Source organism: Triturus cristatus, chromosome 2_2 (genome assembly GCF_964204655.1).
Source record: "Triturus cristatus chromosome 2_2, aTriCri1.1, whole genome shotgun sequence".
NCBI classification, from domain to species: Eukaryota; Metazoa; Chordata; class Amphibia; order Caudata; family Salamandridae; genus Triturus; species Triturus cristatus.
Genome location: NC_140582.1, coordinates 1,038,805,305 through 1,038,830,078, shown reverse-complemented (window position 1 = coordinate 1,038,830,078; position 24,774 = coordinate 1,038,805,305). Strand labels below are relative to the sequence as shown.

At 45.2% G+C, this 24,774-nt stretch overlaps 1 protein-coding gene across 4 annotated transcripts in view; it reads left to right on the top strand.

The window, feature by feature from the left end:
- The window catches only part of RGS12 (regulator of G protein signaling 12), an 881,248-nt gene that overhangs the window by 297,610 nt on the left and 558,864 nt on the right, over positions 1-24,774 (top strand). For all 4 annotated transcript variants that reach the window (XM_085642496.1, XM_085642494.1, XM_085642495.1 and 1 more), the window contains one exon: positions 4,891-4,912. In XM_085642496.1, coding sequence (XP_085498622.1) covers positions 4,891-4,912 — 22 coding nt within the window. The remainder of the gene's footprint in view (positions 1-4,890; positions 4,913-24,774) is intronic.

Here is a 24,774-nt window from a genome sequence, read left to right as displayed (position 1 = left end):
TATATTGATTTTAGTAGTGTTTGATAACCATTGAAAGCTCTCAAAGTGGTAGCTGTGGAGAACAGGCTTCATGCTTATCTTGAAGTAGTGTTAAGCAGCTTGTTTTACCAGTTTAATCAATAATGAGAGTTAAATAAAAAAGAACCATTCAGTCTTTATGTAAAAATACTTTTGTTTATTCCACAACACTCACTAACACAATGGCATAGCTCCTACCTAGAGATATCAACATAATACACAAAACATACTTCAAATGCAGTCAAGTAAGTAGCACAAAATACAGTGGTCTCCAAGGGGAGACCAAACCATATATTAAAGTGGAATGCAAACTGCAAGGGAGAAAGGGACTTGGACCAGAAAACCCATAGGAGCCGGGGGCACAAGGAACCACTCAAGGTAAGTACCCAGGAACCCCACGGAGGCTGTGTGCAGAGTGGGAACACAGCAGCATGACCAATGGAAGTCAATGGGTAAGTTGTGGTTGCAGTTTTGCAGAAGAAGGACCCTTCCCAGATGCCCCTGAAGAATTCCCTTGGAGGACAGAAGGTTGGAGAGCTGCTCCACTTGTAGATGCACCAGGGACCAAGTTACCTACCATAGGGAAGCCAGGTGCATACAGGTGAAAAGACGTTGTAAACCTCTGTAGACGGCAGTGGGAGCCTTAGAAGAACATACCTCTGGGGAAGACTGTGAAGAAGTCAGTGGAATCCAAGGGTGGATTCTGGAAGTGAATAATCTGCAAGCAGAGGAGACAGAGTCTCTGCCACTCAGAAATGAACAGGAGGCACAAAGAAACAATGCCCACTGATGTCAGGAGGTTCAGAACAGTCGACGGTGACCGTGTCGCTGCAGCTGTGAGGACCAGGCGACGCTGAGGAAGACCAAGAGCCGTGGATGAGCTGTCCCACATCAGATGTCAGTAACTAGGTGATTGATATCCGGCGGGAGTACCAACAAGCTTTGGTAGCCGCAACTGGCATGGAGAAGACAGATGGAGTAACGTTGGGACCAGCAAGGTCCAAGGGACTCACCAACAGTAGGAGAGTCAGAGCAGGCCCAGAGCAGGCAGGAGGGCCAACTGAAGCAGTAGAAGACCCTCAGAAGGACCCACAGGCCAAAAGCACAGGAGTCGCAAGAGGATCTCGAGCAGCTCACCAAGGATGAAGACACACGGTGCAGAGGATGCAGTGAGGACGCTGACCTTGGAAGGAAGAGATGCTGGAGCTTCTCTTAGCCCGAAGATATCTGGAGAGCAGAGCCAACAAGCCTTGGCAATGGCAAGTTGATGCAGTGCACATGGGTTCCCAGCTGTTCCGACGAGGGATACTGGCCTTAAAATTGCAGAGAGGACAGGTCAGGCCTCGAGGAAGTTGCAGAACCACCACCTGTGTTGCTGAGCTTCAGGCAGTCCGTAGGACGACAGGAGCAGCAGACCCGTCAGCTTTGTTGCGGTGCCAGCAGATACATGGCATGTGACTCCTTCACTCCATCAGAGATTTTTTTGGGTGTCCTTGATGCCTTCAGGTCTGTTGAAGAACCTGACAGAAGCACAGATGACCAAGAACAATTAGAACAGGAGCACCAGTAGTCTTTCTTGATGCAGTCTCGGTTCCAGTCGAAGTCCAGCGAAGTCCAAGTGTCCAAACAGTCGAAGAGCGATGTAGTTCTAGGCTCGAGTTTTGTCCCACAAACGAATCTAAGGAATCATCCACAGGTAAGCCCTTAAGTATCCTAAGGAAAGGGTTGGAACAACTCAAGGGTCCCTCCCAGAGGAGGGGCTGATCAGAGGGGAGAATACTCCCATGTCCTTTCTCCAGTTTCGGGACAGAGTGAGAGCCAATGGTTCCCTGAACTGGCTCAAACTGAAGTATGCAAGGAGGGCACAAAATGTGCCCTTCAAAGCAATCTGGTGGCGCTGGTAAATGCCCCCACCCCAGCCCAAACACTTAGTCCTGTCTTTGAGGTGGTTACGCCTCCCTGTGAGAGGAAACCTATTGTTCTACCTTCCACAGCTCAAGCTTGGCTCTGCAGCAGGAGGACAGAAACGTGTTTGTGGTCTGCCACAGCACTACTTTGGCAAACCCTTAAAGGCTGTTACTGGGAGTATAGGGGGTACCCAAGGGAGCCCCCCAGTACATGGGATCATACTTCCAACTCTGGAATCGGTGTTGGGGCATGATTCCAACATGTTTGATACCAAACATGACCAGGTTCGGTGCAAATGCAAAAAGAACAATTGATGGACAGAATGCAGAACAATGTCATACATTCACCCCATTACTGAGATCTGGCCCTAAATCCATCGTTGTTTTGCTCCCCATGCCATTCCAGATTGAACCCAGCCATATGCAGATCAGTCTTAATCCTGCGCCCAATGGGAACAGTCCAGCCCAACTGCCAGGCCCTCCCTGAACTTCAAACAAGCATCCTAGGACCTCATCAGCCAGGAAAGCTTGACTCCAGTGGCATGGAGAGCGCGTGACACGCGTCAGCCACTGTATAGCTAGACATCTCGTAAGGACTGATGTCCACTATATGTATTTACATGGCTGACCGCACTTACAAAGTCTGGAGAATTGACTCCAGGGTTTATAAGGGTGCCGTGCTCATGCAGGGGCACCCTTACACTTATAACCAAGCACCCTGCCCTCAGGACAGAAGAGCCTGCCGTAGGGGTGACTTATAGGTTTTAAGTGCTGTGACCTCAGATATAAGGAAACTTATATCTGTTGTGAGAGATGCAGGCACCAACTCACACAGGGTGCAATGGCAGGTCTGTAGTCACAGTTTAGGTGGGCTCCCATGGGTAGCACAGGCACAATACATGCTGCAACCCATGGGAGACACCTAGTCTACCTGTGCCGTAGGTACCCTAATACCATATACTAGGGACTTACAAGGGTACACCAGTAGCCATTTGTGGATGTACACAAGTACTTACCATGGTCAGTTTAGGGACAAAGCACAGTGACTGGGGTCCTGACTAGCAGGATCCCAGATACCAGTCAGACACAAGTCAAAACTAAACTGACACCAAGTAAAAATTGGGGGTAGCGATGAAAGCAGATCCTACTTTCCACAGGAGGGCACATGTTGTCTCCAGGCTGAGGGGGCACAGGGGGCCCTGAAGAGCCCTCTTTATGTCCGCACTGCCTGCCTTCATGGTTGAAAGACTTTCATGAGAACATTGGCGGTCCTGAGACTTTTAATATGCATGGCGATGCCGCAACGGCACCACCTGCATATTACATATCCCCTGACCGCCTCACCGCCGTTCCCTGGAGGAGCCGGCAGTCCAATTACGGTCCGACCGCCCATGTCTTAATAGGTTGGTCAGACCGCCGGTGCAGCGGTGGCTGGACCTCCACCACCGGTCTGGTGTTCCTAGGACTGCCAGACTCTAACTTACGCCGTGAGTGTGATGAAGGGAGGTTAGCCAAAGACCTCGAAAAAAAGGTGAGTTTTCCTGCATTTCCTGAAATAAAGGAAGCCCCTTTCGAGAGTCTGATGTGGTGGAAGAGTGTTCCAGAAAGAGGAGTCTTCAACATGGAGAAAACTGAGACTGTGTAATGTCATAAAGCAGGCATGCATAAATGCATAACATACGTGTGATTTATAAAGCCTTAAAGGTCCTGAGTTACTCATGAGTAAAGTATAAAAAATATGTACTTTTTGCAAGTACTATCCACCTTACTCATGAGTAAAATGTAAAGGGGAAGCGGCCGGGAGGGCTGTTGGGGATATACAATGCAAAATGTAATAAACGCTCACAAAGTAGCAAATGCCATGGGTACTTACAAAAGTTTTGAAATACATTAACATCTGTTTTGGAGCACTCTTTCTAGATGGGTCGAGTTTGAGCTGGCAGAATCACACCAACCTATTCGAAATGCCACTGGACCTGTAAGAAGGAGCGGCATACATTCGAAATTCCGTGTGTCTGAGAGAAGAAAACATTTTTGGGGGCTTTTATTCATTATTTACCTTACTTTACTCATGTATAGGTTACACATTATTGATATTATGCAAAAAGAAGCTGAGTCCACACCAGAAGTTTCTTCTGGATACTGCACATGTGAAGCATTGGTTTAATTATGTGCAATGGATTTTATCTATGTGGTTTAAAAGTCGTACGTTTTGTGAGTTTTTGCATGTTTAAGAACAGAGGGCCAAATGTACAACATAATAGGTTACAGACTCGCAAAATAGGGTTTGTACATAATGGAACCCTTTTTAGAGGTTGCAAACGGCGCGATTTACCATTTGCGACCGCTAAAAACGGTTGTACATCTGGCCCAGAGTGTGTTGTGACTTGTTGTGAATCGAACAATCAAATGCAAAAGCATTTAATTCTATATTTGATAGTTCTCGAAAAGAAGAATGAATTCTGTGATCGTCTCTCATTCTTTCTAAAATGTCCTCCCACTAAAGGGAGCGCTGTGCTTTAAACAGTTACATCTGTGTTTCAGTGATTTCTACTGAAGGTTTTTAAGCCCATCTAGACAAACACTCAAGGACGACAATCAGTGGCCAGGGTGTGAGCATGGTTTGAGGTGTATGATCTGCTAAAATAGCCCAGTGTCCATATGGATCCTTTTCTGAGGAACAGCAGCCTTTCGCTGGTTATGTGTAAGTTTCATCAGTTGTCTGAGTTGGAGGTAGTCTGCATCTTGTAATATGTACTGTGAGGAGCTGCTCGAGGAAGTAAGCAGCTGCTAGAGGGTAACTGTTGACTAGTTGCTTTTCTCCTGACACTTGCTACAGATTTCTTGTTGTTTGATAAGCTGCTGGAGCATGTCTGAACATTGTTTTCATACTGACTCAAATGGTTTATCTTCGAGTGTCTATTTCAGTCTTGTCTAACCCAATGTCTGTCTTTTTTTCTCACAGTCTGCTGCGGTCTCCGATGGAGGTAAGAAGTTTATTTTGTCTCTTCTTTGTAAATTAAGTTAAATTAACCAATTTACCTTATTCTGGCCAATTAGTTTTCATTATATTTTTACGTTGATGAATAATTTCCTGATTTATCCCACCTGTCAATGTTTGAAAAGTCTGTCTTATGTGAGATGGGAAAGTTTACTTGTATTATTGTTTGCCTTGTAAAGATTTCATAAAATCTGACTAGTTTTGTAAAGCAAAAACGTGTATAAGGGAGGCCCAGATCAACTGAAGGGAAAGCTGTGCACCCTATCAAGCTCTATTAAGCTCTCCTGTCACACATGGGTAATTGAGCTTTTTTCTATGTAGCTGGACAACCTAAGTAGTAATGCTCAACATCTACTACTGATAGATCATTCAACTGTGCTTATCAATGGTACCTGGGTTATAATCCATTTTAGATATTCAAAGGTGGCTCGGGCACTGTCTGCTTGTGTGAGAACTTCTTTGCTGCACGGGTTGCATTTAGTTTGTTTTGGTGCAGCATGAATTTATCTCCAGGAGGAACCTTTGACTGTGCTGTATCACAAAATTCATGTCTAGAAAGAGGACTTTTTGGCTGTGTAGCTGTTTATCTTCTTACTCACCGCTGTTTTCAGCATCCTGCTCTTGGATCTGGTTTTGTTAGTATGGACTGTCTCTGTGGACTCAACACCTCTAATGTGATCTAAAATGATCTTATGTTGTATGGAAGAGGGGGGAAATCCATCACAAGCTGCAGATGGAGAATCTTCAGCTTATTTGGTTTTAGGTTGTCATACTCCCAACCCACAGGGACCTACCTCAATGACACAAATCTTGAGCATGTTGGTCCTGTTTCAGTGCTGCTGTAGGTTGCATTTCAATTCGTAAATAGGAGCTCCTACAGCTCCTTGAATAGTAAAGGATTCCTGTGCTCACTTAGTTCTTTCTGATTTGCCTGTAGCAGAGTGACATTGTTACTGCTACTCCACCGTGATTGTTCTAGAACTGTGTCTTTGACCAAGAGGTTAATTTCTCCCTTAAGTGAGGTACTTTTAGCATCACTTGAATCACTTTTCCAGTGCAATACCCCAGCTCCTTATGTGTATTCTCTTAACTTGTAAAGCATTTTTTGTTCCATTTGTCTCACGGGTATATATAAAGACAACATCCTCTTGCAATTGTGATTATTAAAATGAAATAATCCAAACAACAACACTGTATGGAGCAACTAAAAAGGAGGATAGGGTGAAATTGTACATAGGATTCTAAACTTCATCTGCAAGCCAGTCTCAGGTTGGCATAGTGTCTAGAACAGCAGAGAGATTCTGTAAAGATGGTTGTATATTTGTGTGGGTCACCATTGCTATTTATCAAACAATTTCTGGTTAGCTTTGAAAGTATTTTTAGAAATCAGACTATGAGGAAAAGACCTCCACATGCTCCGAATATCCAGCAAAGATGAGCGGATAAATAGTTGTCTGTGCTTCTTAGCTGTCAGAAACCATGTACTAAGAAACAAATTGAACAAGCATTGGCATAGCCAATAGGTCTTGCCGTTGGGACCTTATACGTTTTTAGCCAGAGCTATTAGCTTTGCTGATGTCTTCAAGCTACAGTGTAGAGCAGTGTGGCTGCTGTGCAGCATGTTGAAAAGTTATAATAAAAAAGCGTTGTAAGCATTTTTGTTATTTTATATATAACCAAGAAGATATTATGTAGAACTGAACAACCATATTAAACAAGTACTACAGTGCATTTACATTTTTTCAGAAAGTTATTTGTTTATGTGGTTTCCTTCGTTAGAATAAATGGTGATAAACATGGAAGTACCCAAATACTTCCAGCTATTAATCTACTTTGATCTATTTCTTTGTTATTAGACATGATCCACATGACCATTTAATTGTAACTTTACACAATTGATACATAGTAATGTTAAATGCAGAATAGAATTGTACTCATGAAACAGAAATAAGATTAAAAACACATTTCTTACCAGCTCAGGAACTAGTCAAACTCCCATCTTAAAATGTAAAAAAAAAGATTTCTGCACAAGATTATCCCCCACGGTAGAAGAGAATCAATAAAGATCCAGTGTGTAGAGCAGACACAGAGGTTGTGGTGGTAGCACAGTGCTGAGATGTCAGGCAGAGTGCGGCTGAAGATGCAAACACATATGAGGCCTGTGAATATACTGGGATACAGCGACTTGAGATCTCTAAAGCGCCTCACAACAAGAGAGGCTGAGTTCACTTGAGAGGAGGAAACAAAGTGTGTGTGGTGGGTAAGACAGTATGTGCATCTTACCCGGAGATGTCGGTATCCTGCGAGGGAAAAGGGTGTCCATTCTGTGGTGTGTGGTGGTAGAGGATTTTGCCGCACCGGCGCTTTACTCATGTTTAAAGGTAAAGCGCCGGTGCCGCGATTGCTGCAAAAGTAAACAAATAGAAAAAAACATCTATTTCTTTACTTTTGCTATAATCGCGGCACCGGCGATTTACTTTTAAAATTAAAAGTAAAGCGAGGGTGCCGCGATTATAGCAAAAGTAAAGAAATAGATGTTTTTTTCTATTTGTTTACTTTTGCAGCAATCGCGGCACCGGCGCTTTACTCATGGTTAAAGGTAAAGCGCCGGGGCCGCGCTTGCTGCAAAAGCGCGGCACTGGCGCTTTAAAGCCAGATGGCAGCTGTGCACGTCGTGTGCACTTGTGCGCGTAACAGCAAGCTGGTGGCCGGCTGCCTCTGGGTAGTACTTCCAAAACCCGCTTACTAAATGTCTCTCTTGAGACAGCACATGCGCTGGCTCAGGCGAGACCTAAAAAGCATTCAGATAATAGTTTAGTGTGGAATAGTTATGGGAACATGCGGAAAGTTGGGAGTAGAATGTTTTGTTAGAGGGTAAGACAAAATAAATTTTGATTTTGAGCATAAGAATTTTAGATGAGTGAAATGTATTTGGATTATAAAGCCTGGGGTTGTTGTTTATTTTCAGATGAATAATGTCCTATTTGTATTAACATGTCTGCTTAACAAGCAGCGATAATAGATTCCCAAACTAATGTGCTTCACGCTACATAGCAATCTGTTTTCCTATTTCTCTTCTCTATGCTGTTTTCTATCTCCTAGTTGCTTCCTAAACTCACCTCTGCCTGCTTTGATTCTCAGATTCAAACGAACCAAGCCATTTCCTGTCAAGATACAAAATTCTGATTGTAACAACTTCAACATTGTTTCCCTCCTGGGCTTTGCAAGAAAGCCTCAATGACCCTTGCGAATCATGCCCTTAATTCTCACCCTGAGATTGTTTGCTGGTGATAACTAAACGTAAAACACTGCAGAAATCAGTGATCTTCTTTTTACCCCTATCCAAAACATTCTTCTTAAACCCTCAGGAAACAAATGCAGTTTTGTGCTAATAAAATAAAAATGTATGTGAAGTGCACATCAGCAGCTACAACAATGGGGAAATTGTGTTTCAATCTTTAGAAACTAACCTCAATATTTTCTCTAAACTCTATATAGTCCTCAATCTCAAGCACTTGCCTGATATCCTTACTTATTAGCATAACACCCTACTGACCCTCTTTCTCCACACCACATTGATGTCCATCTGAATCTTTTCTCACTAAGTCAACAGCTATCCTAGCCCTGCTACCCACCAGGAACACCCAGCTGGTTACTGCTACACTTACATTCATCAATGTCTCTCTAGAACTGCTCCCCTCCTCCATCTTGTCACCGATTTTTTTTCTAGTGCCCTTGGAACACCACCCCTCACTCAGGAAATGTCTTGTTTTGGCTAGCCCCCACCTTGCCTTAGGTCTCTTGTGGACCATTCCAACTCTACCCATTTGGAAGTTTACAAAAATATGTTGAGAGCAATGCTTGAATTAATCCCTGCCACAGGTAATTGCTTAGTACTGCATCTTAGTGCATTGTTATTTTGCACACCATGCCACCTCAGGTTGGACCCAGCCATATAACAATTGGTCTTGACCTTGCTCCAGTAGGAACAGTCCAGCCTGAACTGCCAGGCCAGGTTCTACCTGAACCGGAACACAAGCAACCCAATGCAAGTTTTGCCCTGATTGGGGCTTTCTAGTCAGGTGTAGCTTGGTTCACGTTGCACAGTGAGCACAGGGCCCACGTCTGGGCATGACCCTCACACTTAGGGTGTCACACTAAATCATAAAACATAAAAAAAATGATGGGATGAATGCTTCATTTAATCTCCGCCACTGGTAATTACTCAGACTGCATCCAAGTTCATCGTTATTTTGCACATCATGCCACGTCAATTTGGACACAGCCATTTGCAAATATGTCTTCACCCTGCTCCAATAGAGACAGTCAAGTTCAAATTAACAGGCCAGGTCTAACCTTTACCAGAATGCAAGATCGGGTTCACCACAGGACGCAAGTTACATCCTTTTAACGAGCCCTAAGTAGGCGCGAAAACGATGTGTGGTGTTGCTTGCACTCCTTCTTGTTGCATAAGGTGGGTCTTTCTCTAAAGTTGCATAGTGGTCGAAAAACAATGGACTCGAAAGCGTCCCAAGCAATTGCAGTGGCTGACATTAATTCAAGCATTCCATCCATCATCTTATTTTTGTTACAACTTACCCAACCTCGCACTGAAACATGTAAAAGTAACATTTCTCCAACATTTCCTGCACTCTCCAATCTTTGTCACACTGGGGCATATTATTGATAGGTTAGATGTCATTATCCATGAACTTTTTCGCCTGAAACCTGTGCTCTTCCTTTCCGGTGACCCAGTCTGTGGTTCTTGACACCGCTCTCCCACCTTCTAAACATCCCGATCTTGCTCTGTCTCCTTATGCCCGCGACTTTCGTAAAATGGATGCGTTATCCAGTTCGTAAACCTAGAGGTGTTCACCAGCAATACGGTACTGTTCGCGTTTTTTATCCGTGCACACGTATGGAGCTGGACCATAGTCACCCTAGGAATGAACGTTCAAGATTTCCATGAACTGCAAGCTAAATTGTGACTTCATCATTTTTCTGACCTTATCGACCTTACGGTGTCTTTTAGAGTATAGGATATTATAATATTAAATGAATTTTGTTAAGGGCACAGCTACCCCAAAAGGGGTGTCCCGGCGCTGAAATAGACAAGGGCAAGTTAAGAAGCTATGATCTAGGCGGAGCGACTAAACAACCAGGTTTTTAAAGACCTACGGAACTCCAAGTCAGACTGTCTCAGGCAGAGCTCAAGCGGTAGATTATTCCAATATTGAATAGCTCCTACCTCAAAGGATTTACCTCCCATTCTAGATTTTACAAACAGAGGGGTGAGAAGTAAGTGCTTATTATTTTGAACGAAGAGATCTGGTTTGATGATAGACCCTGGCCCACAACAGCAGGGGCACACTTCAGTTCTACGCCTTCCTGGACCCAGTTGGATCCCTCTGTCCATGCTCGCAGGGCCCTATAAGCTAATCCATTGGGAGCTCTTCTCCTCACCTGCTGATCCCATCTGTGCAGTGTCTAAACTTACTTTGCTCACAGATTTATCCCAGCAGGCAGACAGTACCCACATGGCCAACATAGTGGTGACTCATGGATCCAACCAGGCTCAGGGACTGGGTTTCGGGCACCCTGGGACTCAGCCCATCTTCACTCCCTCTACTCAGGGACAAGATATGGGGCCCCTCACCCATTCCACCACACTGGGACCTATCTGGGTCACTACAAACCCACCCTACCTCACTCAGTTGGGGAAAACCGGAGCCACCTCCTTCAGGATCACCCCCAAAAGCTTCTTCAGACCCTCTGGAATCCACAAAACGTTCTGCCTCCAGTGCAAGTTCCCTGGGGGACAGAGTTTGCACTCTACCAGGTGTTGTCATAGCTCTGGAAAACAGGGACTGAACCTATGCTCTCCAACCTTTAAACCACACAGCCCCTCACATATGGTAACCAAACTACCCTCCATCTCACCATCCAGTGACTTGCAAAATTACCCCACATCACCCTCATGAGATTGTTGAGTCAGTGTCTGACTGTTTCTGTCATTCAACCCACACTCTTCTGGGCGGTCTCCATACTCACATAACAGAGCCTCTACCATGGGGGATCCCCTCTCCCTGCTCCTCTCATCTAGAGTCATTAGAGTGTCCCTCCCACTGCTAGGAATATAATTCCATGTGCCAGTTCCCCAGTCCACCTCAGGGACCCTCCGCACCACTGGAGCTACCTCATAAAACTGAACCCCCTGGTATATGTCAACCCCCTCCTTGAAGCTGGGCACCAAGTCTCTGAGTGCGTGTTCTTCTCCCTCAATACTGAAAATAACTCTTTTGCTGCCACCATCTGAGCTGAACTCCGCCCTCATGGCTGTCCCCTCAAGCCCAGCCATGCTCAGTTCATGAACTACACACATTTATTTTTCTTGGGCTAAGGCCCTCTTGGCCTGAGCCATCCTGAGTTCCTTGTCGAACTCTCAGCCTCCGCTCTCAAGCCAGAGACCATTCCTTTCTCTCGGTTTCTCCCTCACTTTCGGAGAAGTCCTTCACCTCAGAAACCACCGGTAGTGTTGCTGAAAAAATTGTTTCCTCGTAGCAAAACAAGGCTGCCTCCAGATCCCTCCTTGTGGATCCTCTATCCACAGGCAACCCCCTCTCTTTGCAAAAGGCTTTTAGCTCCATCATATAGATGTGCAGGTGCCAGAAGTTGTTCCACGTGGTCAAAACCTCACAGGTCCAACAACTAGTGTCCCAGTATCAACAATACATCTAGGAGGAAACCAGAGAAGGGGAAAAAACTGTATGTGGTTGCGTAATGGTCTGCACTCGACGAGTGATGTACACCAATTACTGTGGGTCAAGTACAAATACAAGTTCAAATCTTCACCGCTTACTGCCAATGTTAAAAATGGGGATCTCTAGTTGGTAGAGGTATGCACCATGTCCAAGTAGGGACCCTTCCTTCGAGTCAGGATGAGTAAAGTACTCACCTAGTTTTGCCTGTGCTCACCTTCTGGTAGCTTGGCACGGAGCAGTCAGGCTAAACTACAAAGGCAATGTGTAAATAATTTGTATATAACCAACAGTAACCCCGTTTACACAGCGAGCGTATGCACTTTAGCACTGATCAGCAGTGGTAAAGAGCCCGAGTTCTAAAGCCAAAAAAAACAGGTCAGGAAGATAGAAGGCAAAAGGTTTGGGGATAAACCTACCAAAAGGTCCAGGTGTGACACCCCCTTAGCCTCGATCCATGTTCCCTTTGATCCCTTCTCTTCACCATTTTAACTTTGTTCTTCTTCCATCCTCTATATAGCTTCTGCCCTCCGTGTTGCTTCCTCCCACATACACCTTCTGTCTTGCTTCTGCTCTCTTTGCCAATGTGTAGCATCCGCCTCCTGTGTTGCCTTCCCCACACGCGCCTTCTGTGATGCTTCCGCCCCCACTTGCACCCTCGCATTGCTTCCACGTCACCCCCCATTTTGTTTCCTCTCCACCCACTTAAAAAACAATTAATTTCACTCAATTTTTTTTGTATTAGTTACCAATTTATCTCCGATCTGGAACTAAAAATAAACAAAGCATCAACCAATATATCCCAAAGGCAAGACCTTTTGGCTTTGCCAGTGCTAGTTTAAGGCGCACTTTTGTTCCTATTTAATCAGTTCTATTTATATGTTTTTATGTACCACTGCAAGGTTGGTGATTGCCATCTTGAAATGAAATGAAATGAAAATGCAATTTATAAAGCGCAAAGCAATCACCCGAGGGTTTCAAGGCGCTTACTCTTTGGCTAGGAAATACACATATCTCAATGATTATACAGCCAGGTCTTTAATGCCTTCCTGAACACCAACAGATTGTTCTCATGCTTTAAATAAGACGGAAGTGAATTCCACAGCCTGGCAGCACCTACCAGAAAACTTCTCCCTCCCCAAGAACATCTTTTTATCTTGGGGACAACCAGATCATTGGACAAGGAGGAGCGAAGATTTCGTGCTGGGATATAGCGTATCAGATTCTGTTTTAGGAAACCTGGTCCTATATCATGGATGGATTTAAAAACAATACAGAGGGCCTTAAACTCTATACGTTTCTTTATTGGCAACCAGTGGAGGTCTTTCAATGCCGAAGAGACTGATTTATACTTCGGGATGTTCAATAGAAGCCTGGCTGCGGCATTTTGAACAACCTGAAGTTTGGCCAGCCATTTTATACAAAGATTAATAAAGAGCCCATTACAATAATCGACTCTCGAAAGAACAAGTGCTGAGACCACCAACTTACGAAGCTCGGCAGGAATGAAAGGGAGAACTTTTCGCAGAATTCGTAATGTATAAAAGGAAGAGGAAGTAACCTGATTAACATGATGCTCAAAGGACAGTTTGGTGTCAGAACTGACTCCCAAATTCTTAACCTTGGTCACTGGTTTAGGAATTGAACCCAGCTCTAGGGGCCAGAGATCTGGTGACCAAAAATTAGCATGAGCCCCAAACAGTAGAACCTCAGTCTTACTAGAGTTCAGCTTTAGATAGTTAGAAGCCATCCATTTCCCTACCTGCCGTAGGCAAGAATGGAAACGCTTCACAGTGTCGGTGGGAGCTCCAGACACAAACAATAATCTGCGTGTCATCCGCATAGGAGACAGCAGAGAACCCCAGAGATCTAATAAGTTTCGCCAGGGGTGCAACATAAACACTAAAAAGTGTGGGGCTCAAAGATGATCCCTGCGGAACACCGCAGGGTAGTGTAAAATTTGGTGACCTAAAATTATCTAAGGCCACAAACTGCTCTCTATCAGACAGAAATGACTTAAATTGCATAAGAGCCTTCCCTGTGACGCCGATCCCCCTCAAAACTTCCAAGAGTTTCTGATGGTTTACAGTGTCAAAAGCCGCCGAGAGGTCTAGCAGCACAAGTGCTGCATTGCCCCCCCGGTCGACAGTTTGCCTGATCATTTCCGAGGCTGTGATTAGGGCCGACTCTGTGCTATGATGTTTACGAAATCCAAATTGAGTGTCGTCAAGGAAATTGTTCTTATCAATATATTCTGATAGGCTGTTATTCATTACTTTCTCCGCTATTTTAGCCGGTAGTGGCAGCCTAGAAATTGGATGATAGTTTTTCGGATCGGTAACGTCTAAATTTGATATTTTTAGAAGAGGGAGCACAGAGGCCAGCTTCCAGCAAGTGGGGAAAATGGCAGATGAAAACATTTTATTCAAAATAGGCATCAAATAAGATGCGAAAGCCTCCGGCAGAAGATGAAAGATTTTCGGTGGGCAAGGGTCCAAAGGAGAACCTGATTTGATCGATTCTATCAATTTTATTGTTGCTTCCAATGACAAAGGACCGAACATAGATAAGTCAGAGGTATTTTTGCTATAACCGCCCACCGCACAAAAACCTGACTCAGTTTAGGCAGTCTTAGTTTTAGCTGAGTCAGCTGACAATGTCGTTAGTTCATGCGTTGTCACTTCAACAAAGCTATCATAGACCTCCTTAACTTTCTCTTGAAAGTGAATGGCCATCTATCACAATATAACTGAGTTTTCGGAGACTCAGTGGCCACAACACATTTGGCTAATCTTTTAACTGTTGAGAAAAGCTCTTTAGATGAATTTTTAGCTGTCATTATCGCCGTAGTATAAAACCTCGTTTTTTCTTTACTAATAAGAGCTTTATACTCCAGTAACGCTGCTTTATAGTCAGCTTTAATTTCCATACTGAAAGATAATCTCCACCTCCTTTCCAGGCGACGACATTTTTGTTTTTGGATCCTGAGCTGCTCAGTGTACCATGGTTCAGAGAGCCTGGGCCTATGGCTCGAGATACACTTAGCCGGCAGGCTATGATCGATTGACTTCCTTAACCCTTCCTCAAATACTGCTACGGCTTTATTAGGGTCGTCTTGAGGTGGTAGAATATTTTTAGCCAAAACATTTTGAAACAGATCCACAATTAGTTTATTCCAAGGGCGGCCCAATCTCCGCTGTCTGTTTATTCTATCTTTTGAATAAGACTTTTGAACTGGGAAGGAAAACATGACAGCTTTATGGTCCGACCAAACAATTGGTAAAGGTGGAAAACATTCCAAAAGATCATTATTTGAAAAAATACCATCCAGCAGATGCCCGGCCAAATGTGTATCCCCGGATACCCGCTGGGTAAGCCCCATACTGTCAGCAATGTCTAAAAACTTTACTGCATCGCAGTCTAGGGGGTCCTCCAAGTGGACATTAAAATCACCAAAAAGAGTGAGGTCTCGTGATAGAGCCAGGGTATCTAGAGACAGACCAATGTCCGTTAAAAAACTAGCCCGTGTGCCTGGAGGCCGGTAACACAACAGGCCATTGAACGTATGACGACTATCAATCAACAAATTAAAAAGTAAGGACTCCAAATGGTGATCATTATGTTGGGGGGTGAAAACTCCTTTCCAGATGTAGGGAACCAGAACTGCCAGACCACCCCCTCGTTTGCCCACTCGGTCCTGCCTGTGTAATATATACCCATACACAGGGAGCATGCATTAATCAGACATCCTAATATAGGCACAGTGTCGGTTTTCCCAGTGAGAGTTTGTTTAAAGTTAGCTGAGGCCTGGGAGCAATTTGGACTATTGTAAGTGCAACCGCAAACTTGACAAGTAAAATGACTGATATAATCCTGTGTATTTATATCAGAGAGTGCACCGCACCTACCATAGTCATTCAACGCTTGTAACTGTTGCCTGTTATACATAATCCTAGAGGCAGAGACATGGGTGGGATTCACCCCGGCAGCATCCCTGGCCCTAGGCACGGGCCAGGCGCGGACGGGCGCAGACGGGCTTGCCTTTGGCGCGCTGGCGGCGCACCCGCTACGCGTGTCCGCACCGCAGCCGCTGTGCAATGACGTTTAAATCCCCCCGGTGTACCATTGAGGCGGGAAGGACACCCTACCAACTTCCGGCCCAGGCAGATGTCCCAAAGGCCAGGCGGAAGTAAAAATCACCAATGAAAGCAGCGCAAACACCCCCATAACACAAAAAGGCTGCCCTAGTGAAATCAAGCCGCCCACATGCAGCGCGGATTAAACCCCGTTTTTAAAAAAAGTAGCACAAATAAAACAAGAGAGCAATCAATACAGTAATTCGCTGGATAGGCGTCCTATTTGCCCACAACCTAGGTAAATGGTAAACCTTTTTAAAACATGGCCACTTCATGTCATGTATCAGTCATCACACCGTTTTTTGTGTATGCCTCACAGCATCAGTAACAAACATTGGCATAGCTAATAGGTCTCACCTTTGGGACCTTATAAGTGTTTTGCCAGACCTATTGGCTTTGCTAATGTGTTTAGGCTACGTTGTAGAGCAGTGTACCTGCTGTGCAGCATGTTGAGAAGTTATAAGAAAGTAATAATCATTTTTGTTGCCTTATATGGCCATCCTGTGAATGATTTCACAATACGTCTCAGACCCATGACAGACATAATCAAAGATTGTTGGCGATTGCTGGATATGTAGTGCCAGTAATGGGTAAAGAGAACTGTTTTTCCCTTCCCTGGATGGCCCCTTTTAAGTGCTAATGAGGTTAATCTTTTCCCAGCCAGTAGTTATTGTCGCAGATATTGTTTTTAGTAAAGCACTTTCACTCACCCCCTGGGTCTTTTGTGTGCATTTAAAAAAAAACTCTTAAATATAAACATAGATGCACAGATGCACGCACAAACGTGCAAGCATAGAAACATGCATGCACAGACAGACATGCATACATTTGGAAACGCAGCCGCTTACAGTAATAGATGCAACCACACAAGTATAGGAGAGGCAAATGCCATTGGGGAAAAGCTATAACATAGCAGTGAAAGGTGCCGATTTCAGAGCTGGGGAACAAAGTTTGATTTTTGGCATTGGCCTAACATCCTGTGATCCTGGGCATATCACTTTTAGTCTCCACTTTTGTACCAGAAATTAATATGCCCTTAATTTATGTTCATAAAAAGAATTCAAATATTTGTAGGTCCAGTTTGCTGTATAAGTGGCAGTATTTTTTAAATGCTGTGGTGAGTCCTGGAAGCCACCGGCTCAAAAAAAGCACACACCTGCAGCAGTGAGTGTTTTTTGTGTATTTATTTGCTGTGAGGCAGACGCTTTTCGCACAGGGCCGTTTTACACTGTAACATAACCAAACACTGGTATGTTACACAGTATGCCGTGAGGGTAGCAACAGACGACTGTGTAATATATTGGAAAGGCGGGACCTTCACAGTGCAACATCTGGGAGTAACTTACATATTTTAGTGGGATCTTCTGGTACATGAGGAGACAGGAGAGGGCAGTGGAAGTGATACACATCTTTTAAGTATCCTGTGCGTAGACCCACGCCTATACATGTCTTGTGAGTATGTAGAAGTGGACCTCAGCTAGACCTACCAGTGCAAGGGGGTCGCCCTTCTCTGCACAGAGTCCTCAGACCAATAGGAAGAAGTTGGCACAGAAACTGGAATAGAAAATACAAAGTGTAATAAACCTCATGAGGTGGAACTACATTCACACAGCACCCTTCGGTAATGCATGAAAGTAGCACACCGAACAGAAGGAGCATGGTCCTATTATACCCACACAGGGGCTTAAAAGAAGGCGGTACAAGTACAGAAGAAGGTTTTTTGTACATATAAGGTCATATAGAAATGCACAGTCGACAGGTAGGAGGAGTTAACAGTTTGCCAATGCTAGTAAACATATCCTGACCGTTACATACTAGTAACAGCTGCAAGGACAGCTGAAAACTCACTGGGCATGTGCAAAGGTGGAAGATGCTAAATATAGCTCGTTTCTAGGCAGATTACAAGAGCAGTCAACACTGAGGGAGGACAAAGCACATGGTGAGCACGTGGCAGCACATGGCAAACAAAATGGCTGCCAGAAATACAAAATGGATTCCACAAAATGGACAAGATAGCCTCTAAATACACGATGGATTCGCTAATGCTAACCCAATCGCTGCCGATTTACAACAGACGACCCTTTTAGCATTAGCTGAAGACATTCGTTCCTCTGGGGTAATCTAAATATGTATCCCGTACATCTATTAGCATTATTTCGGCCATCTCTTTATTCAACATTTGTTGGGCGTTTGTTTCTGCAACATTCCTTTTGACAGGTATACAGGCAGAGATGCAAATGGAGCAAAGCATTGGACCACATTGGATACATACACAGCATGTAAAAAGTATCATAATCATTACACACAGGATAGTCAGTAGCTTCCGCCCCAAGCAGAAACAAGAGTCCAAAACCATCCAGCAAAAGTCCAAGTACCAGTCTCTGGATGAATTTCTGCAGCAATCTTATGCAGTTTTGATATTACGTCATCTACTGAAGGTGAGTGATCCGGTATGAATACTCAACAGCTGCTACCGATGATGCGACATGCACCACCTCGATCAGCCAGAACCACATCTAGAACCATTCGGTTCTGGAGAGCTACAATCCTTGCAATTTGCAGCTCCTCCATAATGTTCCCAAGTGCCATAGCTGTCTGATTGGTAACAGCTTCCACAACTCTAGTCAGTCGTCTTATTTTCCTACTGTTTAATGCAGCACCCACAAAGAAGAATAAACCTAAATTAAAATCGACATATTGTTGCAGAGTGGTATCAGTTTGGTCTACTTCGTCAGCACTTATTGTTCTTTTGTATCTATTTCTAGAGATATCGTCGAATAATTTAAGGTCACGGTGGTATGATGCAGGTGCCAGAAACACAGGGGGCAATAGAAAGGACACATAGCACACACCTGACCACCCAGCAGGTAGTTGATAATATCCGTGGCTACCACAGATAAAGTAGGTATTATGTGAGGCTATAAAACGACTGTTATTTAGACCTTAAATAGTAAGAATTACAGTACATTCGCTTTTCCCCACTGGAATTCTTCCAATACTGCTTACACATTGATCTGCTTTAGCTCTAGTAACAGAAATCACAAATTGTTCATTACTGGTAAAAGTTCTCATATTTGTAAAGACATATGGTGTTGAAATATTGTCCGGTTGATACTCTTCCCATTCCCATTTGGTCCCTTTGGCTTTAGGATAACCATCTTTATCTTGGTAGCATACTTTATTAAGGCGAAAAAGAAGCCCGCCTACTGTACGTCTTCCAGATGCAAACAAAAGCGCATACCAAGCTTGACAAGAACCATTATGAGAAAAGGGAAGAGGAATAGAAGGTGTTCCTCCTTTCATTTGATGTGCAGGTATCATCCCACACACCCAATAGATGGTAGTATTTGTGGCATTATGAGTATGATGCAACATCTGGATAAAGGTATTATTTAAGTAGGATTGTCGATGCTTCTGCTCATGGTAGGGAAGCGTAAAGTAGTGGTGTTCAACTGATACTGGAGTAGTGGCGTTCAAAATCTCTCGAGCAGGAGCCACTTTCTCAACGAACCAGGTTATTACTGCTACAGCCACCATAGCAACAACAAACCCTATAGCACAAATGATCTTTCTCTTAGCAACAGTTGATCTCATTGTGGACATGATCAGCTTGTCGTTGGAAACAATCGTTGGAGCTCTTATCCCTGGGCAGCCGTTGGTTTCTTCACCGAGGGTCAAGACGGGTGTCGCTACACTATACAGGACTGATTCCCCCACCCCCTTGCCACATCGGCATTCCGTTTCACTAACCCAGGGCGGTTGCTCAACCAGTCTATTTCGACGATGCTGGCTCTTTCCATGGTCTCAGTTGGTATCGGAACACTCCAGGAATCGTGTGGTCCGGGAAGACTTCCTCAGGTTCGTCAGGTGATATGGCTTGGCCTCTCTCTGTATCCAGGATGTCCCGATGGTCGATCAAAGCAGCAGGATCCACCAAGGTAGAAGGCACTTTCTTGCAGTGGGTGAAGTGCACCCAGTTCCTCCTGTTCGTCACTCGGACCGCACTTCTCATTGAAAGGAGCACCTGCTCCGGGCCGCGCCACCTCTGCTCCAAGCTGCTCGACCTCTGGAATGATCGGATCATCACCTGGTCTCCAGGTCGAAGTCCATGGCCTTCACCTGCAGACCTATCAGGAAGGGCTTCTCGAACCTGTTGATGAATAGAAATCAAACTGTCAGTCAATTGTGATAGGTAGTCACTCATCAATACACATGGTACATCATGTATGGGACGTGGTTTAGGAATTCCCCAAATGTTCATAGGCCTTCCAAACACCACCTCATATGGTGTAAGACCAGATCACGAATGTGGCACTGATCTAATGGACAACAGTGCCAAAGGTAATGCATCTGGCCAATTCAAGGATGTGGAAGCCAGTATTTTTGCTAGTTTCAATTTAAGTGTGGTGTTATACCTTTCCACTAGCCCTGCTGATTGTGGATGGAAAGCAGCATTGAATTTTTGCTTAATTCCTAGTCCCTTCAGGACATATTCGACAACTTGCCCAATAAAATAGGGTCCGTTATCACTCCATAAAAGTTTACAAACACCAAATCTAGGGAAGAATTCCTTCAAAAGTACCTTTGCTGTAGTTAGAGCTGTATTGTCCTTCGTAGGGTATGCCTCTATCCATTTACTGAAGGCACATACCAAAACATACTTTAAGTTGTTACAGCGCCCAAGCTGGATGTAATCCATTTGCAAAACTTCAAAAGGTGCGGTTGGCGTCGCAAACCCTCCTGTAGGAGTCCGTGTCCCTTTACCAGGATTATGCTGAAGACAAATCAGACAAGACTGCACCATCTTTTTAGCTGTGCCGGCAATTTCTGGATGCTCCCAAACTTGCGGGAGCAATTTCGTTATTGAGGAGGCTCCAACATGTGCCGGCCCATGTGCCATATGAATCATAGGTTGTAAATAGGCTGTAGGCAATCTCCTCTTGCTCATCTCTTTATTCCTCCAACAGCCCTCATCGTTCAATGTTCCCTCCTTAGACCATTGCTCCATTTCTTCTGCAGAAGCAGATCTCTGCATATCTAGCACTGCCTGTCTGGTATCATGCCAGCGTTCAGCCTGTGACTTCACTACGTACATAGACGTGGTGCTTCGCTGCATGGCAGTTTCACGGGCTGTTTGGTCTGCAAAAGCATTGCCTTGTCCTATCTTATCAATTACTTTCTTATGTGCGCTACATTTAACAATTGCTATTCTCTTCGGGTATGTTAAAGCAGTCAGGAGATTATGTACTAATTCTCCTTTATTATTTGCATCCCGTGGGATGTAAGAAAGCCCCTCTCCTTCCAGAGTAGCCCAAAATCATGAGCCACGCCGAAAGCATAGCGGTTATCTGTATAAATGTTCACAGATAAGTCAGTACTAAGTTCACACGCTCGTGTTAAAGCTATTAGCTCAGCTGCCTGAGCTGACTTCTGTGGAATGCGAGCTGTCTCAACTACCGTCTGAAGTGTTGTAATTGCATATGCAGCTGACGTTGTACCATCTGGTAACTTCAAACAGGACCCATCAACCCATAGTTCCCCATCAACACTTGAAAGGGGCGTGTCTTGCAAATCGACACGACCCTTTGTCTGTTCCTCAGTAAGGAATATACAATCATGTGACTCCTGTGACTGAGACTGAGTCACCGGGAATGTCAACAAAGTGGCTGGGTTTAGTGTCGCACATCTCGCACATCTCTTTAGTGTAATGTGAGGGGCCAACAATGTCAATTCGTATCCTGTCAGACGAGCACTAGTTAAATGCTGCGTCTTCGTCTGATTTAAAAGGGCATCAACCGCATGGGGTACTAGCACCAACAGCTTATGTCACAAAACTATCCCTTCACTCTGACGTATTGACACAGCTGTTGCTGCAACTGAACGGAAGCATCCATGTAAAGCACGAGCAACAGGATCAAGTGCTGCTGAAAAATATGCACAGGGACGCTGTTTGTCACCGTGTGTCTGCACTAAAACTGACAATGCGCATCCATCTTTCTCATGTACATAGAGTGTAAAAGGCTTCGTATAATCTGGAGTACCTAACACTGGTGCTGAACAAAGAGCTTGTCGTAACAGTCGGAAAGCAGTCTCACATTCATCTGTCCATGGGAGGGGCATTGGAGTATCTTTAGTTAAAAGTGCTAGCAGGGGTTTAACAATGTGTGAAAACCCTAATATCCATTGCCTACAAAAAGAAGTAAGGCCAATGAATGCACGGACATCTTTCTGAGTACAGGGTACGGGTGTGTCTAAAATAGCTTGAATGCAATCTGGTGTGAGTGCACAGCCCTCCTTAGACAGAAGGTGACCTAAGTAGGTTCGGTCTACAATATTACAATTTCTTTCGTGACACTTTGTGATGATGGGTGTAGGAAGGTGGATATCTGACTATGGTTACCCCCAACTTTTTGCCTAGTGTCTAGCTGGTTTTTCGACTTAGTTGGCCTGAGATCCTGCCACTCAGGGTCTCAGGCTGTCTGCTCTCTCTTTAAAATGGACTCCATGTACCCTAGGTACATAACCAATTGGTAAGGATCACCTTATTGGACCCTGTACAGTGTACCCTAGGTACCCAGGGCATAGGTGTACCCTAGGCCTCCCAGGGGCTGCAGCATGTATTATGCCACCCCTGGTCTGGCCTTCCAATCAGACACAACTGGCTGATCACTCAGCTGGGGCAAGGTCGTGTAATCACCCCTTGCTTAGATATAGTATGCCTATATCTACCCTTATATATAGACACATGTGTACCTATCAGTCACTCCTATGGCAGGCCTTAACAATCCTGGAGGCAGAGTGCTTGGTAACATGTGAGATGGTGCTCTAGCATGAGCTGAGCCTGTCTGCAGCTTTCGGAACCAAGTCCTTATAGCTGTTCTATGATACAGCCTACCATATACTCTTAAAGTGCCTTATAATCTTAGACGGTTATGGTAACTATGGTTTGGCTTTATCAAAACATGTTGTGTAAGGTGTCTAACACTTTGGAATAATACCCCCATACCATTTCTGGTGATGAGGATATTATTCCTCCCTTCTAGAGGGAGAGACATGTTAAAATCCTACTTTGCTGTTTATCTCTAACCAAAGCCTCAGCATCACAAAATGGATGCTGCTGCCACAGACACAAGTCTGACCTCCTGCTGCTGGGAGTGATCCCAGCCAGGGAGGCCGGGACAATAGGTTTCCTGCTTGGGGAGGTGCTAGCACCTCCCCAGACAGCCTTTAGTGTATTGGGGCAGGGTGGGCTGAAAGGAATGAGACATGCCTGGGGCACACAAGGTGTTCCTTGCATAGTCCAGTTCAAACCGGCGCTGGGGCACTCCAGCCCCAGCTCTGGCGCGAAACTGGACAAAGGGAAGTGGGTGTAACCACCCCCTCCCAGGTCCCACCCATAAGGCGTGACCTAGCAGGTATCCCAGCCCCCCAGATTAGTATAAGAGTGGGAGTTGGGCCTCAAGACTTTAGATTATCCTGAACCTGCAAAACTGAACAGAAACTCTGGACCTTCGACATTCGACGAAAGAAGAAGACTGAAGAATCTCCCTTGTAGCCAAGGAGTGGCTACCCTGTGCAAACAGGCACCATCAAGAGACTACCCTTTGCTTTGCCCACGTTCTACGAGGAACCGACTGCAGAGCCTGACCAGAGCCTTGACTTCCAGACTTCTCCGACCCTGATCCACATCTACAGCAGAGCTGAGATCCGTGGAGGCGACGAGCGACGTGGGACCGGCTACCTGGGAAAAGTGGCTAGTAACTTAAAGCGCAGCTTCTGAGGTACCCTCGAAGTTGTGCACCGGGGATTGAGAAGCCCCAACCCCAAGCACCATCTGCACCGAAGATCAGCCCCCCACACTCCACGAGTCCTGCGTGGGGCCCTTCAGCATTTTCCTGCTTGCCGCGTCTGTCCGGTTGCTTGCCCGCTGGCTAGTGGCCTTTGTGACGACGCACCCTGAAATCTTCTGCGCTGGTTTGGCTCCTCCAGACTGGCTCCCGCTTCTCTGCAAAGAAGAAGCACCCCAGACCTTCCTGGTCTGCACCAGAAGCAAGTCCTTCGTTCTTCGTGGGTTCCGCTTGCCAAGGCTTGGTGAGTCCTAGTCCAACTTCGACGCCGCCGACAGCAAGAGCCTTCGTGGGACAGCTCGCCTCCTGGTCCTGGTCGTCCTCGACGCTTCCTGGTCCTCCTGGCTGCAGCGACAAGCTTCACCTTCACCTGCAATCTTCACGACATCGCCTGGTTCCTTCCTGGTTCCACGTGGTCACTGGCTAGTGACCTTGACTCTGTCCCTTCTGCTTGCAGGTTTCTTCTCTTCTTGATCCCAGCCTTGGGATCCACCGGACACTCTTCACTGACTGCCTGTCAGCATCTTTCTTCAGGTATCCATAGGAGTCGACGACGAAAACGACGCATCTTCACCCCTATGCACCCGCAGCCTGTGGGCTAGGTAACTTGGGTACTCCGGTGCTCATCAGGATAGTGACTATCCTAGTGTCTAGTTTTCAAGTCTCAACTTCCTAGCTACTCCGGAAGTGTCCTAAATCTACCGTTTTCTAAACTGTACTATTGCTATTGACTTTTACGCATTACGCGTGAGTGTTTCCACTCTGCACACGAATCCCGTGGGCCTCCCACTTCCTAACTAACGCTAGTGTAGTGTAGCCCCAGCGATTCCCTAGACCTAGGCCTATTCTATTTCCGTGACAGTGGTTCTTATACCACTTACTTAGTATATGGTTTGCGTGGCCCCTAGGGCCTAACTGTATTACTTACCTGTGTGACTTAATGTATGCTTAAATAAGACTGTGTTGTACTTACCTCTAATCTCATAAAGAGTGCTGAGGGTTTGACTAGAATAAATACACTTTATTTTATATATATATCTGTTGTGGTGTCCTTTCATTTGGTATTCAAGGGATTATATATGGTATCACAGCTGGCTTCACATGCCA